Here is a 19,220-nt window from a genome sequence, read left to right on the forward strand (position 1 = left end):
CCTAACGGCTAAGCACTAGTGTTGTAGGTGAAAAAAAAAAAAAAAAAAAAAAAAAAAGGAAAGGCAAGGCAAGGCCCTTGAAGGTGAAGGCGGCCGTGGCTATCTTATCTAAGCTGAAGCTCAACCGTATTACCTAGGCTTATCGTTGTGGAAGTCGGAGTGTCGGACGAAACCTTATATCATTTTTTCTTATCTAGAAGTATTAACGAAGTAGTGTTAGACATTTCAGCAGAAATGTTTTTGCTAAAGGTAATATGCAATTCCGTTTTTACAACTTAAGCAATTAAATATTAAAGTGTAAAGAAAAGTAATCATTTTTATGAAGCGGTCAAAGTATCTATTGGCCTTGGCACAGTATTGAAATGGCTCTTTCAGTCTTAAAAGGAGATATCAACAGACTGCTACAACCAAAGTTAGCTTAAAACCGGACTTATATTATACAGTATCATTTAGTAACTTACTTCCTTGGGCTACAAAACACCCATCCTTAGAAGGGTTTGAATAATCCTGGTAAAATATAATTATGAAGGATGTGTAAAATGGACAACCCCCTTTAGTTTTAAGACTGATATCTCATAGCTAGTCACTTTGAAGCCCAATCTTAAACCGAGGGGTTTGTTTAGTCAGACTAATATTAATTGAAAATGGGAAAGGGTTACAGTCTTACAGACCAATTTTCATATTTCCTTGAAAAATGTTTACAGAATTTTCCAGACACTGCTCTTACAAACTGAAATGCAAAAAATGCTGATGTGACGAAGAAACTTGCGTAGATTGATTAATAAAGGAGTATTGAAGTATATTATCCGTTCTTGTCGAGAAGTCGAGGATAGCTAGAACTTCACCATGGCAGCGAACTTTGATCCTTATGACCGGCACAGGTAAGATTGACTTTCACCAGGATGTTAATTAAAACGTTGTTTCAAGAAATTTTCAGGAAACGCTTTAGGGAAGCAAAGTATGACGTTAATTATATAAGTGGTATTTTGATAATATTCAGTGTTGCTGTGTCCCAATACATGTTTGTCACTTTTAAAGAATTTTTGGCTGATTTTGTACACACCAATCACAATTCTTTCGCAGTCCAATATCACAATTAAACTCCACTCGAGGGGTCGGTCATTCATGAAATCCCGTACGCTACCCGTGAAATCCAATTTAAGAAATCCAAAATCAATTCTGATTTCAAAATCAAATAAAAAATCCGAAATCAGCAACGAAATCACAAAATCAGTTAAGAAATCATAAAATCAGTAAAAAAAAATCACAAAATCAACAAAGAAATCACGAAATCAACATAGAAATCACGAAATCAGAAGCAAAATCACAAAATCAGTAAAGAAATCGTGAAATCCATTACAAAATTCATGAAATCCAAAATCAAAAGAAATCACAAAATCCGACGAAATTACGGGGAAAAATCTCAAAATCCGAGGAAATCTCGCGAAAAACATAAAATCCAACGAAATCAAGGGAAATATCGCAAAATCAGTTGAAATCACTGTAAAAATAGCAAAATCCGACGGAATTACGAGAATAATCTCAAAATTCGATGAAATCCATTGAATTTTATCGAATTCTGAAATCAAACAAAATCCGACGAAATCAAATGAAATCCAACGAAATCAAACGAAATCAAATGAAATCCGACGAAATCAAACGAAATTAAATGAAATCCGACGAAATCAAACTAAATCAAATGAAATCCAACGAAATCAAACGAAATCAAATGAAATCCGACGAAATCAAATGAAATCCGACGAAATCAAACTAAATCAAATGAAATCCGACGAAATCAAATGAAATCCGACGAAATCAAATGAAATCCGACGAAATCAAATGAAATCCGACGAAATCAAATGAAATCCGACGAAATCAAACGAAATCCGACGAAATCAAATGAAATCCGACGAAATCAAATGAAATCCGACGAAATCAAACGAAATCCGACGAAATCAAATTGGATTTCGAAATCCCGTACACTTTTTCGTAAACGTCCGACCCCTCGACTCAACCCGTTGACCATGGATAAATTATGCGCGAGAGGAAATTTGTTTTCTCGCTATATGTGATGGTCAACTCCCTATCTCCAACGGAAGATTATTATTATTATTATTCGATATAAACTCTGTTCCAGCTTCGGTTGTCAGCACGCGCAAAGCTAGGTATCTATGTAGCATAGCTCTGTGGGCGTGCTGACAAGAAACGAAAGTAATACTGATATTCAGGATTTATATTCTCCTGCAGATTTTAAATCCTAAAGATGAGTTTTGTTTTCGTCTTGCCCAAAGCTAAGTTACATAGAGACGAAGGTTTGCCCGTGCTGACAACCGAAGTTGTAACTGAGTACGTATCGATTAATCTGCTGTCGTAGATAGGGAGTTGCCTATCCTGTAGCGTGAAAACAAATTTCCTCACACGCATTCTTCATCCACGAATAGACTATGGGGCCTTAAGAGTTGTATTTGCTCAAACTAAACCACAGCCTGGACTTGCTTTAATATTTTTGATACCAGTACAGTTTTGAAATTGAAAATAAGCCCGATATTTGTCTTCAGCATTCAATTTTACAACATAAATTCCGTTTACCATGAATTTCTGACAAATTTGAGGGTGCAGAACACATACATGCTATACCAAAAATAGTTAAAAAAATTTACAATGATAATTTCCTCTTAAAGGGATGTACAATCCGTTATGTATGGGCGTGTCTATAAGACTCAAGAACTATATTTTTTAGTAGTAGTGTTACTATTTCCTGGAGTAGTGATTAGGCTGTCGTCTGCTTGAACGTCTGTTTCTACGGTAGATGCCCATTCCCAATGCACTGATAATGCTACGAACTTCACACATGCTCAGTAGAGCTATATTTGATGGAAGATAAGTTTGATACAGGCCCCGCCCATACATAACGGATTGTACATCCCTTTAAAGGAAGTTCAGGTAACATAACAATATACCTTGAAAGAGTGGCCTTTTTCTAAATATAATAGTGTAGCATGGAGGCATAACACCCTGCCAGATCCAAGAAGTAGAAACTCCAGGAATCTGGCAGCCATGGAAAAATATTTAAAAAAAAAATGATTTCTTATTACAAAATAATTAGCATTTAATTAGTCTACAAGGACTACTGCGCTACCATTGTTTTAGTGGCATCCGCTAACCACTTACCCCTAAAGGGATTGGTTTAATTCTCACAGGCTGAGAGAGAACTTGCAGCGTGGGACATAAGGCGGTGGCACATGACCAGTTTAAAAATTACCTGGACCAGTTTAAAAATTAAATCAGAGGGGTTAACTTGACCACTAATAAAATTCAAGGGTAGCCATAGTCCAGACATTATCTCAGATATTTTAATTATCCACTTCTTTAGTTTAGCAGACAACGCGCCCTGGCCAATGGTCATGGACCAGTTTATTTATTCCAGACCAGGGGGGTCGCTGGGCCAATGTCCGGTTTTAAAGAAAATGCTTATTTCCCACAGCCCACTCGATAACGTGCGTAAAAGGTTCAATTTAGCAGACGCCACTTAAAAAAAGGCGGATGGCGCCGTTTTTAAGCCTAATTAAATGCTAATTATTTTTTGAAATAAGAGATAATTTATATTTAGAAAAAGGCCTTTTAAGGTATAACGCTATGTTATCTGAACTTTTCGCTTTCTTATTTTCTAAAAGTATCCCATCTTCATTGAATAAAATGGCCTTAATTGCATGCGCTAATTATCGTTTTCAGTTGGTTTTTTGGTCCTCTAACGCGTCAGGAAGCGACGGATATGTTAATGTGTGAGAATGAGGCCGGAGTGTTTCTTGTCCGAAATAGTACAACAATTCAAGGAGATTTAGTTCTTTGCGTTCGGGAAGATAACAAAGTTAGCCATTATATCATAAATCGTATACAACAAGCGGAGCAGACGAGGTTTAGGATTGGAGATCAGATGTTCCCCGATATTCCTTCTCTCTTAAGCTTCTATAAATTACATTATCTTGACACTACGCCTCTCATAAAGCCCGTATGTTTTTTGCATTGCCACTCACTATCTTAACTAATTGATATTGTTCGATTTTATTTATCCAAATTTTTCCGTATTCAGGCAACCAAGAAATTTGAAAAGGTTCGAGCGAAGTATGATTTTGAAGGAAGTGTAAGTATCATCTTAAGAAACCTTAAAACGTCAAAGCACGTAGGGGTTGCAGATGGGAGCGAAACTAAACTAAACTGATTCGCCCAATGCCCGTCCTTCATAGAGCTATCTCAGAATGCTTAGTGTGACGTCAGCCATGCTATTTGCCCATAGAACCAAAACGGTACCTAACATGGCCTCCCACTGCCAAACCCGTGACATTTTACCTAGGCACTGACGTCACAACTGAGATAGCTCTATTGCTGGAGCCGTTGATTAATTCCATCGACAGAGATAAAAAAGGAACTACGTATCTTTCGCCGTCCCCGTCAGCAACATCATCAAAACGCGTTTTAAAGCCAAGGGCGGCTCCGTTCATGCCCCTGAAAGATGTCTTTTCTGCTACACGTTGGCTAAGCTTTTCAAAGGCTAGTTAAACCAAAGGCAGGAACCAATGGGACCTAGTGCATTAGGTCTGATTGGTTCCTGCCTTTGGCAAGGTAAAATTCGTGTCCAGAAGATTAGCCAGCATGGAACCGCCTGTTACTTTAAGTGATCCAATAGGGAGCTAACAGTTCTGACCCTGAAACGTCACACCCTCTTATCTCTTACTGGAGTTTCATCCCCCTAACGGTTGGAAACAGTATTCTACACGCAAAAATGCCAACCAGAGAGGGGCTGCGTGACGTCAGACTATATCTTCCCCCTAGCCAGTTGTTAGCTCCCTTTAAAATTTTCGTTACGTGTTGATGGGAGGGGCTCTATACTGAGCTATGAGTCGGACTGAAGTAAAGGCGAACCGTTCTTTATTCCTGCTTCTAAAATTACATGGATTCCTGGTTCTTTATTGTTGAAAGCCTAATTTTCAAGAATAATATATAGGCCTATATAGAGGGACTATTAAAGGGACTGCTAAGAAGGCATCGGCTGGTGGGTAAAATTATTTGAAATATGTCACAGACATCACGTGATGCCAAGATACAAAGGCTCCTCGTGAAGTGGAACTGGACATCTAGTCCTTGTTTTTCGCGAGATTGCAGCGCCAATTCCATGAAGTGGTAGTTTTCGAAATAAAACGAACTAAGCTTCTTTGAACCACGCCTCTCCTTCATTGACTTCCCAAAATAATATGCCTTTTCCAAAATATTGTTGTTTATCTTCATTAAATTCCCAAAATAATATGCCTTTTCCAAAATATTGTTGTTTATCTTCATTGACTTCCCAAAATAATATGCCTTTTCCAAAATATTGTTGTTTATCTTCATTAAATTCCCAAAATAATATGCCTTTTCCAAAATATTGTTGTTTATCTTCATTGACTTCCCAAAATAATATGCCTTTTCCAAAATATTGTTGTTTATCTTCATTAAATTCCCAAAATAATATGCCGTTTCCAAAATATTGTTAGGTTTTTTTTTATTATTATTATTGTTTTAGGATATGTTTTGTAAAAACCGGTAAGGTTTCATGTCCTTTAATGGGGATTGCGAACATAGTCATGCAGTGACGCACAGGGACAATACACGGGTTGCCAAATTGAGAGGTCATTACGGATTTTTAGAAGAAATAGTGGAAAATTTATCGGCACATAAATGTCTCGACGCCTAAGTGTCACGGCGCCTAATTGTCTTGGCGGCGCCTAAATGTCACGGACCGCCACCCCTCGTGTTTGGGATAATGTAGTGGCATTTGCTTAAACTATTCACAGCCAAGACTCACATTAACGCAGCCCCTGACATCACAACTGAATGTGGTGGTCTTTTCAGCAATTCTATTTTTTGTGTGTAGGGAGATGCGGATGACTTGCCTTTCAAGAAAGGAGACATATTAGTCGTAATAGCCAAAGATGAAGATCAGTGGTGGACAGCCAAGAATAGCCTGGGTCAAACAGGCTCCATACCCGTACCTTATGTTGAAAGGGTTAGTAAAACTGGGAATGTTCTGACATCTCTATGTATCCTCATTCATAAGATATATTCGATAAGTTTGTCACTTGTTACTGAGAGCTTGTCACGGAGTGACGTTGGTGAAACGTAATAGATTCTCGTGAAGCGACGCCTGGTGAGGCGCTACCAAAGTTTTAATACAGACTAATAATCGCGTGCAGGCTGGGAAATAGCACGCTTCCTCTGGTCCAAAACCAGTTTATTAATTGCTTGGACTAGTTTTTTAATTCAAGAAGTGGGGGTTACTGGTCCACGGGACCAGTTTATTAATTGCAAATCTATTGGAGAGCAAAGGCTGGGACCAGTCCGGAGACCAGTAAATAATTTCAGACACTAGGGGGTCACTGGTCCAAAGGACTAGTTTAAAAAATATCCTTATTTCCCAGCCTGATCGCGTGTAGTCAATTCTACCATGGATTAGCTAACGCTAGGTATTGTTCACTAAACGTATTTCCCATGTGTGTGATGGACGACTTCGTCTTTTGCCGGCAAAAATAAACTTGAAACTATCGCCAACTACATTTTTCGATTTAATTCTTGATTCCCCCTATTTATTGGACCAAACCGGATGTAGATATAGCGCCATCTCAAGGCAAAATAAATAGTTTTTGCGGATTTTAAAGATGGCGACGCCCAACTTAAGCGGGATTTTAATTTTGACGCCATAGCACACGTGATATTTGGTCGAATTTTCTTTTAACTTCCTGTTAGGGATAGTGGGCCCTGCTGCTAGGGGGCGTTTGAAACATGAATACTTTATCTTTAAGGGGGAACGAAAGATCCCTAGTGTTCGTTAATCCATGATTCTCGCTTGTCGTTCTCTAACTAGCTCTCTGTAAGTCCCTACCATTACAAAGAATAGGTAGTTTCATACTTATGGAACGTATAAACCTAAAAAATCGTGAAATAAAATTTGGTAAACCCTTAGTTGGAAGATGGCGTGACATTGGATGGTCAACCGCAAATGAACCAACAAATGCCACAATCAAATCCTGGTGTTGTCAATAGTGGATTATGGCAACCAAGCGCACTCTCGCCCCCCATATCAACTGTTTCTAGTCAAGTGACACAGTCTCAGAACTCTTCTCCTAGGCCCCCCGCTCCACCTACGGAACCAATTAAATACAATACACCTACAAATATACAGGTATGATTATGTATTGCGTATGAGCCTCACTAGAAATATCACTGTCAAGTAACCGTTTTTACCGTGTTATTATTGAATTCGGATTCCGGTGGCAAGGCTTAACAAAAGTTATTGTAGAATTAATAGGCCATTGGTGTTTGGAAGAGGAAGAACTGAAAGGACGCGCTTACAGGGTTCATACAAACCTGGAAAAATCAGGGAAATAAATAGTTGACAAAAACCTCAGGAAAATTAAGGGAAATTCGAATTTTTAGTTAAATTCAGGGAAATTTGCGTCAAATAGGGGCCGAGTAATTAAGCAAAATGTTCATAACCTGGAAAACCTGGCTAAGTCAGGGATTTGGAAAATAGGGGAAAAAGTCAGGGATAAGTCGGGGATTTAAGATGTTTTCCTAAAAAGTCAGGGATATGTCAGCGATTTCGTTTTGTATATCAAACAATGCTTCTAGCAATGCTAAATATGAGCCAGGTGTGATAAAGTGGGCTCTGGTAAACACCTTAAAATAGTCAGGGATATTGCCAAAATTTGGTCAGGGATAACCTGGAAAAGTCGGGCATTTTCAATGTAAAAAATTTCGTGCGAACCCTGATAAACATACCCTCCATAGGATTAACATTACACTACCGCCATTTTTATTGGACCCTCCTAAACTTCCACACCAGGAAAGTGGGATAATAATACCCTGGACCACCTTTGACCTTTCCCTAATAAAAAGTCTTGACCGCTAAAAGCTGTTAAGCAGTCACCAGTCATGATACAATGTGCGCTGGGCGTGGGTGTTTGAGGCTATCGAGTCCTAAACTCTACTTTTGAATTGGATTCATCTGCAAATTAATTATGTTATTAGAATAAGGAACAAGTCGGCCATTTTAAGCTCTAAGACTAAAGCAAATGTTAATCTTATTTAGTTTTTGCATGATAAATAACCTTATGGCCGCGTGTGAGTCAAGACTTCGAAACTAAATTAATTAACGCGGTTACAGTTGGTAAATTCTTTGTTATAAATATGTTAGAAATTTTTAGAGTTTGTCACTGCAGTGCTTTAGAAAACTAAAAAACGCAAAGACTAATAATTTTAGTATAATAAGTATATCTAAACACTTAAGCAAGCATTATTGTGATTACGAGAACTTTTTTAGAGGAAGTTACCCGCTATGGCAAGAGTGAAACAGGCTCGAGTACCAAATGCGTATGATAAAACTGCTCTTAAATTAGAGGTAAGATTGCTTCCCTCTATTCACAATTAGTTAAAAATAAGTCCAAAAAAATTGTCTTAAGGCAAAGCGCGGGTCACGTGGTTTTCCCTACAAGGCGACTTTCCTTACGAACTCCAGTTTTGGCTTGGCGAAGGCAGGAGGCATTTGTGGGCGGGATTTATACGCGTACTTATAAATCCCGCCCATTAGACTTCGCCAAGCTAAAACCCGGACAGAGTTCAGGAGGAAAGTCAACTTTTAGGGGATCCACTGGACCCGCTCTTTGCTTTAAAGGAAAAGGGAAGCTAACATAACATTATACCTTAAATCAACGGCCTTGTTTAAAATAAAAATGGAAAATCATTAAAAAAAATATGTATCATATCTTATTGCAAAATAATTAGCATTTAATTAGTCTTAAAAATGGAATAATCCGCCATTGGTTTTGTGGCGTCTGCTAAATCGAACCATTTTCCCCAAATGGGATTTGTTGAAGTCTCATTGGCAGAGGAAGGTTATGTCACGGAAGGGGTAAGTGGTTTGATTTAGCGCAGTAGTCCTCTCGTTTTTTAGGACTAATTAAATGCTAATTGTTTCGTAATAAGAGATCATTTATTTTTTTAAGTTATTTTGTATTTATATTTAGAAAAAGGCCGTTCTTTAAGTACAGTCATTTTAGCCCAAAAATAGAGGGAACCCGCAACAAATTGAAACAAAGCTGAAAATTTCAGATCTTATAGATGTTTGGGAGCTCTTTAACGTGGTGTGGTCTCCCACACTCTCCCATTGGTGAAATTTCCGCCATATTGGAAAATGGCGGACAAAATCGAGAAAAGGTTTAATAACTCCGGTTCTACTTGACCGATTAACACGGAATTAGGCTTCAATTGTAGATCACCTTCAAACACACAATTCACCTCTTAAGATATTTTGCCCTACAACTAACCGGAAGTTCACAATCTGACTCTGAAGATTAGCCTCATATAAAAATGGGAATCTAAAGCATTAAAATAGAACCGGAGTTATAAAACGTTTTCTCGATTTTGTCCGCCATTTTCCAATATGGCGGAAATTCCTCCAATGGGAGAGTGTGGGAGACCACACCACGTTAAAGAGCGCCCAAAAATCTACAGGGTCTGAAATTTTCAGCTTTGTTTCAATTTGTTGCGGGTTAAAACCTATTTTTCCTGTACTAAAGGTATAATGTTAATTTACCCGAACTTATCCTTTAATTCTAGTTATATAGTAACTTAATTTCCCATTATTTGTTATAACAATGAATATCTAGGTTGGTGACCTCATCAAAGTAACAAAAATGAATATCAATGGGCAATGGGAAGGAGAGTTACGGGGAAAAACTGGTCATTTTCCGTTTACGCATGTCGAAGTTATTGATTCGGATAATCCGGACGAAGAAGAATCCTAATGTTGTTTTTGCCAAGATTTAGTTGGGAAGTTACACGTATTTTTTTCTATTTAAGAAATTTGTGGCAAAACTCTAAAAAAAAAAAAAGGAAATTCCTAAAAAAAAGTCTCTCTCTCCATGGCTAAAGAAGTGAAAATATATTGCTTGAAAAATTGTGCAAATGCGCCGCGGAAAATGGAACACTCCAGCACCTTTGTTCTTCCCTAAATCGGATGCAAACAAGTTTTGTTCATTCAATACTGTTTTTTTTTTTTTTTTTTTGGTTTTTTAGTTCAAACGGTTACGTAAATTGAATGCGTGGGTTGTGAAACTATAAACATAAAATGCTTCCAAGTACCCAAAATTCTCCAAAAATCCTCACTCCCAGCGAGAAATTGACAAAAAATGGAGTTAGTATTTAGTATATGAAAAAAAGCAAGGTAAAAACGAACATTAGTGAAAGAGTTTTTCGATTAAAAATGATTTCAGTTTGATTTCTATACCAATTTAATATATGGCTCATTGTATTTATCCCCATACGGTTTTGTATAGTCTTACAATTAATAAGTTCAAAATTAATTATCCTCGAATATTTAGGTTACGATGTGCTCTCTGTTTTTCAAAAGCAATTGGTTCGAAATGATTGATTTTATTCAAGTTGCGGTAATGGTTTTGTCATTTAAATGTTATTTATCTTTTTCAATTCGAAATTAATGATTTTACTTTAAATTAATTAATTAATTACGAATTATGCTATGTATTGTTTTTGTTTCAATTTTCGGAGCTCAACTGTATTGATACGATTTTTTTTTTAAAATAAGAATCATTGCATCCGATACTACTCAGATCTAGTAGCAGTTTTAAAAATTTGCCACGATGGACTGACAACTGAAAAAAAAGCAATGTGATTGCTGTTAGCGGAAATCAGTTTTTTTTTTCAGTTGTGTTCCACCTGTAGGCGCGAAATTTATTAACTTTATGTTCAAAACTTACAAAATAATCAACTTTCGTGGCAGATTGTGGCGAAATAAATTTCCATTTGATGGAATATGAAATAGAATGCTTAGGCCTTGATTAGTAGCGGAAGTTATGTAGGAAACACAAGCCTCTTAGTGGAAATAGTATGTTACTCTACCACAAATTCAAAATTATTCATGAATTTCTTGATATAATTCTAAACTATATGGCCGAACTGATTAAATGGACACGAGAAAGAGTGGCACCAACTTAGACGTAAGGAAATAACTTGAATGACACATCCGGAATGGGAATCTTTCAAGCAAAGATTCACTTGATAATAGGCAGAAACAGCATTGGCACACATATTTTTTATAATGCTAGTTAAAGCGCCATCTGGGATTAGTTCTAGTAGAGCTATCTTGAAAGGCCAAGTGTGTTATCATCCGCACTATTTTCCCATTGTGCAGGCCCATGACATTTTTCCAATTGCTTTGCCACTGTTGAAAAGCAGATAATGGCAATTCAAAATTTTGCAAGCGTTTATTGTTAATTAGTATATCGCTCTCTTATACGAATGTAATATTTTAATGTTATCCTTGTTTCCATATATTTATGTAAATTTCTTAATTTAAATCGGGCCGTTAACATTGAAATCAGTGGCAGTAGCTAACCTAATATCACAACATCAAACTGCACGCTAAATGCATCGCACTCACGTTTATCACCTTCAGGGCTGGATTAAGCAATTTTGCACCCGGGGGCCGAGATAGTGTGCGCCCCCTTAAGTCGGTAAAACGGAACAGCAAATGTCCCTAAGGGGGAATAGTTAAACTCAATGCGCCCCCAACAAGCCTTGCGCCTGGGGGTCAGTGCCCCCCTGCCCCCCCCCCCCTAATCCGGCCCTGATCACCTTAAACCAGAGCGACCCTCGCTTTGGTTCCCCTACAAGTCGTTCCTTACGAGCTCCAGCAGGAAGCATTGTGGGCGGGATTGAGTTCAGGAGCAAACTCACTTTGTAGGGAATAAACTGGACCCGCGCTTTGCTTTAAAGCAAGTCTCGTCTCTAGATTAAACAAATGCCGCTAGATGGCCCCATAGTCGAGGGGTGAAGTTGTCTGGCCCTTTATAGCAAAGCGCGGGTCCAGTGGATACCATACAACGTGCCTTTCCTCCTGAACTCCGGGTTTAATTTGGCGAAGGCTAGTGGGCGTGATTTATAAGTGCTCTTATTAATCCCGCCCACAATTGCCTCCTGTCTTCGCCCAGCCAAAACTGGAGTTCGTAAGGGAAGTCAACTTGTAGGGGATCCACTAGGCCCGCGCTTAGAAAAGCCTAGTTTTAGCTCCACCCACGTGGTCGTAGTGCCGCCATTTTCTTTAAAATTATTGTGGCTGGATTATTTAAATTTTTCGGGAAGTCATATTGGTTTAGTATAATGGAAAGACGAGCTTGTCTTAGTCCGAAAGTATTTTTCGATGCCTCTCTTCCTCGTGCCATGGAGAGCTTTCAGTTGGAGGAGGAGCTGAGTCTCGTGACATAATTTACGCTGCCATATTGGTGGGTTTAAAGCGGGAATGAAGCTGAGACCACCCAATATGGCTACCAGAACAGCGGTAAGACTTAGGAGGGTGTGACGTACTACTACCCCAATTTGAAAGCTCTCTATTGTGCCGAGGTCAAATTTGTTTAGCATACAGCCGTCTGATGGCACGCGGATAGTCACTGCGACAAGACAAGGCGTGGCTACACGGAACTTTTCTGATTTGGAGGTCAGATGAAAATGTATGGTTAGAACTTTATGTGATCCACATACTTCTGAATAAAACGCAGAAATCATTAATAATTATCGCTTATAACCAAGATAAGAAACTAAATACTAAATTTTACACCCTCTGGATAATAATTTAATATGAAGCTTATATATTATTGACTGTTAACTGCAAAAATCGAGTACAGTTTTATTCATAGGCAATTATCAAAGGCAGTGAACGAGCCTGAATTTCATTTAATTTGTAGGTAACTCGTAAAAATAAATTAATTTCAAAAGAATTTTAATTTTTTAAGCGTTGAGGAAGGTTTCTATTTTTGAATCTGTTGAAAGAGTTAAAATAGTGACAAAATCTTTCCAACAAACGTACATTTAAAATAGTAATTCAGTTCTATAAAAATTGCCAAAGATTTAAAATGCGTACAATCTCTGCCAGTTAACAATTACAAATTTTTTTAACATAATATTTTATGAATAATTGAAATTATTAATTGTCATTTTATTTGAAATATGGTTAATATTAATATACTCTTATAATTGGAAACTTCCTTTCTAGTTGTTCCGCCTTTATTTTGAAAATTAATTTTTCTTACGTGTTTCTTAAGACTTTGACATTATTAATTAGATTATTTTGAGAAGTGTCTCTACATTAACAATTACTGAATAAAATATGTTAAGGCCAAGCATAATTACGCGCAACAATTTTAACTTCTCGAATACACACGTATATTAATTTCCTAGAGTTTGTTTTCAAAACTTAATTAATTAAATTAATTTTAGAATGTAGAAATGAGCCAAAGTTTTATAAAGCGTCGTATAGGAACTATTTATAAAAAAAAAATTATAAATTTGTTTTAGTAAAACTAAAAATTGCTTTTAAATATGAGATAAAAATCACTTTTTTACACAAAACATGATATTGAAACAAAGCGTAAACAATTAAAACTAAAAGAAATGTCACTCTATATTAGGAATGACGAAAAAAAAGGAAATTCTTTGCCTTAAATAGAGCACTTTTAAATGTGTCTGTGATGCTCAGTGTGCGTGCATGATGAGTTAAAAAAAATAATTCTTCAAAAAGTGGAATGCTTCTTTATAGCAAACTGCGGTCGAGTGGTGTTAAAACGATATCGGTAATGACATTTTATTAACAAAATATGCTACAAGGATTGAATACGGTACGGTATATAAATGAATGTTTCAGATAAAAAACATATATACTATTTGTGAATATTGAAAATGAAAATGAAGAAAAAAAGGTGGTGAAAAAAATTGGCATATGTATTTTAATTTTTTTCCTTTTTAGAATTTAAAGAGAATGCAAAAACTGCCTAAAAGAAGTCAAAGTGAAATTAATAATAATAAGAAAAAATATGTTATTTTTCGTTTCTTCTTATTTAATAGTACAATTATAACACGGTTTTCGCAAATAAAGCACCTGGAATATAGACAGCCTTAGTTCAAAACCGAAACAACTGTTTCTAGTTTGAAAACTTCGTGCCTTTTGAAGAGCGCATGATTCAATGCAAATATCACATTCGTCACTAGTGGAAAAGAGAATTAAAAGGGTACAACCATAAGTTTATAGATTTGTTCCATAAGTATGACACTACATATACTTTGTAATGCTAGAGACTTACTGAGAGCTAGTTCGAGAACGACAAGCGAGACTTAATGTTGAAGTCCATCGTCTTATATAGTTTGTACTAAGCCTTTGATAGCGCCTCACCAGGCGGCGCTTTGCGATAATCTATGACGTTTCACATTCGTCACTTCACGACAAGCTATCAGTAACCAGTGACGAACTTATGGAACATATTTTATGAACTTATACTACAACCAGGACCACAATGATTCTTGGATGAGGGAGGAGCTTATATTGTATGCCATTATAAACGTCACCATGGCCAAGCATCGTGAGTCTACCCTAGCCCATATCTTGAAGCTTATTCCTTCATTGTGTATGGGAGATAAGATTCTATGTGTCGCTTTTATGTTTTCCTGATTCCAACGTGTTCAGTGAATTGGTATTTTCACTCACTTTTCTCGAGCTAGTCAAGATTGCCCGTGATTTCTACATTTCTTAATGGAATGTAGAGGAACGACGTATTGAACAATCTTCCTTCAGCAGTTGGCGATTAGTGTTATTTGTTGGACATATTCACAGTAGAAATTGGGGTGATCAGAGTCTGGGATTTAAATTAATTTCCTATTAGGTCAGGGATTTCTTTAGGTATATCAAACCATGGTAGGAGCAATGTTAATTATGGGCCAGGTGTGATGACGTGGACTCTTGTAAACACCTTAAAATGGTCAGGGATAACGTGGAAATGTCACGGTTCGTGTAAATGTCAGACCCGTCAAGTTGACTGGACCGCTAAGCTTAGCAAAGGCTAGTTTTAGCTCCGAACGCGTGGTCGATTTCCGATTGATTCCTGTCTTTAGCAACGCACTGGCGTGTAAAAGTTTAGCCAGACCAGGGACTGAAAAGGAGCCGCGATTTGCGTTATGGACCTTGACCGGCTGAAATTTTGTGCACAAAATTAAACCCATCGTTTCAGTTATGTTGCTTTTTAAAAATTCTGAAAATAGAGTAAATTTGTACCACAAAATATTACCGAAAATGGATATGCAACACCTAACACAATTTTGATTAATACAGAGAACCAATTTGCGCTCGCTCTTTCAAAAAAAGTGAGTTGTGACGGCGACTCTTTGGCAAAATGATGCAATCTGATAGGTAGTTTTTTTCTTCTGAAAATTGGAAATGGGCTTAACTCATAATCATAAAATTAAGATAATTTGAAACTTTGCACCGATATTCGAGACCAGTTTTTTTTACTTAACAGAATTTTTTTTCGTGGTAGGTTAAAAGTTACATGGAATATGAAATAATAATCAACCCTTACAAGCCCTCTACAATATATTTTAGAACCAAATAATAACGGATTCAAGGTACGTAGCATACCTATCATAGCATAGGATAAAAGTTCTTCTATATGGACATAATAATGGGTTAACATACGATACAAATTCAATATTGATAACAACAAAATTAATCTCTGATATTATACACGAAACGATATATATTCTTTATATATTTTTATATTAAGACACATACATAGGAATCAACTTTTCTAAAACTTTATTTCAAATGCCTTTTTTTTTATAAATTTTTCGTTATCATAATGCAACTTATTTCTACTTCCGGAGAAGTAGACCTAACAATAACTACGCAATTTTTAATCATTTTTTTACTTAAAATTGAGTTAATTAATAACAAATTTTTAACTTACTATTTTAGCAACAGATGATGTTTTCACAATTTCTTTGGGTATTATTACAACATTACAGTCACTTCGCGTATCAGTATGGTGCCCGATAAATTTACGCATTGCCAGAAGGGGATAATAGAAGAAGGATAACACTCTGTATCCTCTTAATACTTTATTTATGTAACATGATTCTTCCCAGGCTGACTCTTTTGGTTTGCTCTCCTGTACATCAAACTTCAGATGGGCATCGCACCGTGGTACTAAATCCTCAGCAATCAACGCATAAACCTCGTCTTGACGGAGGACAAAAAAAATCAACCACCGCACCTTGGCAAATGAGTAATGATGTTGAACTATTTACCGCGTATGTGATTCGGTTTAGTAACCTTGCTCCAAATGTAAAATGATGTTGGGAAATGGAAGAATCATGTTACAATTACCCCACTTTGTGTTACACTTCTTTCCAAGAGAAGTATTATATTTCTGGTATTGCCGACCGGCAACTAAAGAGACCAAGCAATAGATTATGTACTGTTGACGGGAAGGGTTGGTAGCCACAGCCTCCTTTTTGTCTCTGTTATAGCTACAGTCCTCGTTGTTGGCCCTATATTCCAATCATTTTTTTATTTGTTTCTCACTTTGTATTCCCTTTAAACCATCTATAGAGCTATCTCATTTGTGAGGTCAGCGCCAAAGTAAAACGTCACGGGCTTAGCTTTGACAGTGGGCGGCCATATTTAATACCGCTTTGGTCATATTGGCAAATAGTGTGGGTGGCGTCACACTAAGACTCCTGAGATAGCTCTATTACATTATACATATTGTTATAAGAAAGGGTGGTACGACTTAAGTACATTGGGTTCTATGAGAGATTTCGAGTCGAAAAATGCAGGCATAAAATTTAATGATGTCATGAGTTACACCCGGTACAGCTTTAACAGGAGTAAAATAGATTTTTCGTTCAAAACATTAATTAAGCTTTACTTTCATTCACTTGTTGCTATTAACTATGATACCCGATTCTTATTTTTGTGCCTGTTCTAAGAATAATCGGTTATAATATGTCAGCAGAAATAGATTTAATTTTAGAAGTAGGAATGGAGAACAGAGTAATCTGGGCGCGCGTCAAAGTCCCGGACCCCCTTCCACGGGACAGAGGGGTATGAAAGAAGAGGCGGGTCATAGCGACATAGGTAAAAAGGAACGACGTATTTTTCGCCGTCCCCGTCAGCAACGTCATCAAAACGTAGTTTAAGTCAGCCAATAAGATAATTTAAACTTTTTGTTACGTGTTGGAGGGAGGGGCTCTAAACTGGGCTATGAGTCGGACTGAAGTAAATACTAACCATTCTCCATTCCTGCCTCTAAAATTACATCTATCCCTGATGTCAGATAACATCATAAAAACCACCAAACTATCAAATGTATCTAAATTGGGAAAGGTCTTAGGAATCCTTCGAGGCCTAACAAGCCTTTCAAACTGAAACTGAGCATTTTTAAAATCCTACAAACCGTTTCTGAGTTAATCAAAATTTTGCCCCTAAAAATTGTACAAAGAAAGTGTCTTCGATTCGGGAACTTTATTTTTTATTGGTAAAAAAAAAAATAAATCAATCGATATAGGTTTCAGTAGATGATAGGTTGATATTGATATCAGTTTCATTGGGTCGGGTTCAGTTTAAAATCGGTAACAGTAAAATTTCAATATCACCCACCATCAGTATCGACACCGGTTAATGGGGGCATTTCTCTAACTTTTTAAAGAAAGTTATCGCAACTGATAACCATGGACAAAGCAATACTGAAGGAACGATGGCAGAGGGAGAAAGCTGAAAAATACTTGTTAATTCGCCTTCTAGCGGCAGATAGTAGCAAACCGGGGGCATATGGGAGAATAAACGTTGTAAAGAGGGAAGCACCTAACGTCTTACTTTGTCTAGATGGCGCTAGCTTTTTCCAGGATTTGACTCGGAATTTTTCATAACCCCCTCCGGCATTTTGGGGCTTAACATTGGTTGTTTAGTCGCTTAGTATGGGGCTCTATGGGCTGCCATCGGTCCTTCAATATTACTTATTTGCTTTGTCCGTGTGATAACTCGTCTAAAGGGTTGGTGTCAACCTCGAGCCGTCTATGAGAGTGCGATATCTAAATAGGTGCTAAGTCTTAGGTGTCATCAAACCTTGAACGAACAGCGGCGGATGTTTCACGATTCCCCTTGTGCTAATAAAAACAAGGTGGTCAAATTAAAATTTTACCGTTTTTAATTTTCACGAGAGTGATATCTTACCAAAAGCGTTAAGCAGGTCGATAAGTTATCGCTAGCTTTATAACTAAAGACGGTAAAATTTTAATTTGACCACCTTGTTTTTACCTCTCCGAGTGACGTATGTCACGGAGAGGTTCTGTAACGATCGTGTGTGTCTGTTGTTACACCCACGTGACCGCGTTCGCAGTTTCCAAATCGGAGCAAACGTGTTCGCCATTTCCGAACTGCTTTCACAGTCACGGAAATGGCTACTCTACTTGAGTTCTCACACCACCATCTTCTAGTTTTTGTCCATCACACACGGACACCAGCCTGTTCTTACTGGCTTCTAATCACCACCATCTTTTGGTCTTCGTCCATCCTCATGGACACCAGTCTGTTCATACTGGCTTCTAATCACCTCCATCTTCTGTTCTCTTCCGTCTATTCCACATAGACACCAATCTGTATCATTGGCTTCTACTCCATTATCATCGTTTGGTTTTAGGATATACGCGCCGATCAGCTAGGGTTACGAGAAACGTCTAGCCTCCCTAAGGTGGGATCGCCACCAAAGGTTTTCGCAATTGCGCTTTTTCCTTACTATTATAATGGAAACGAATCGTATATTTACCCCAAAATTTGAAGAAAGTGGGCAAGAGGGGTACCCTTCACTTTAAACGTCAATATTAGCAAAGTTTGAGATGATAATAGGTATAACTTTATTTTAAACGATTTAACTATTATTAATGTTAATAATTGAAGATTAAAATAATTAAAAATAATTATATTTATTTAAATATTAAAGATAAACCTCTCGTGCAAAGAGAGAGATTATCATCGCCTCCTATATCTGCCAAGGCCCGTGTATGCGATATACTTCATTCATTGCCTCCTATATTTATCAAGGCCCGTGTATTGCGATATATTTTTCAAAACAACAACCAAAATGGGAAGCTCCTCTCAGAAACATAATAATTTCTCTTCTCTGTATATGAAATGAAAATATGGATAATATTGCGCTCCTTCTTTAATGGTATCAATCCTTGCCTGTCTATTAATATTTTACGTAGTAGTAATACGTTTTTAGCGAAGTCTAGAGAGGATAAACATAAGCGAGATTGTTTCGGAAAAAAAATACTGCTTCCACTAATGG

At 37.2% G+C, this 19,220-nt stretch overlaps 1 protein-coding gene across 1 annotated transcript; it reads left to right on the plus strand.

Annotated features, from left to right (window-relative positions):
- The first annotated feature begins 54 nt into the window (after positions 1-54).
- Positions 55-13,883, plus strand: Crk (Crk proto-oncogene, adaptor protein). The gene is made up of 8 exons (XM_089834313.1): positions 55-249; positions 705-881; positions 3,733-4,009; positions 4,091-4,141; positions 5,909-6,040; positions 6,995-7,213; positions 8,354-8,431; positions 9,699-13,883. Exons 2-8 carry the CDS (start codon positions 847-849, stop codon positions 9,834-9,836), a joined length of 930 nt encoding a protein of 309 aa, XP_089690439.1. The 5' UTR covers positions 55-249; positions 705-846; the 3' UTR covers positions 9,837-13,883.
- Positions 13,884-19,220: the final 5,337 nt, after the last annotated feature.

This window comes from Phalangium opilio, unplaced genomic scaffold (assembly GCF_054372755.1).
Source record: "Phalangium opilio isolate 3A_F unplaced genomic scaffold, DU_Popi_V2 ptg000038l_1, whole genome shotgun sequence".
NCBI classification, from domain to species: Eukaryota; Metazoa; Arthropoda; class Arachnida; order Opiliones; family Phalangiidae; genus Phalangium; species Phalangium opilio.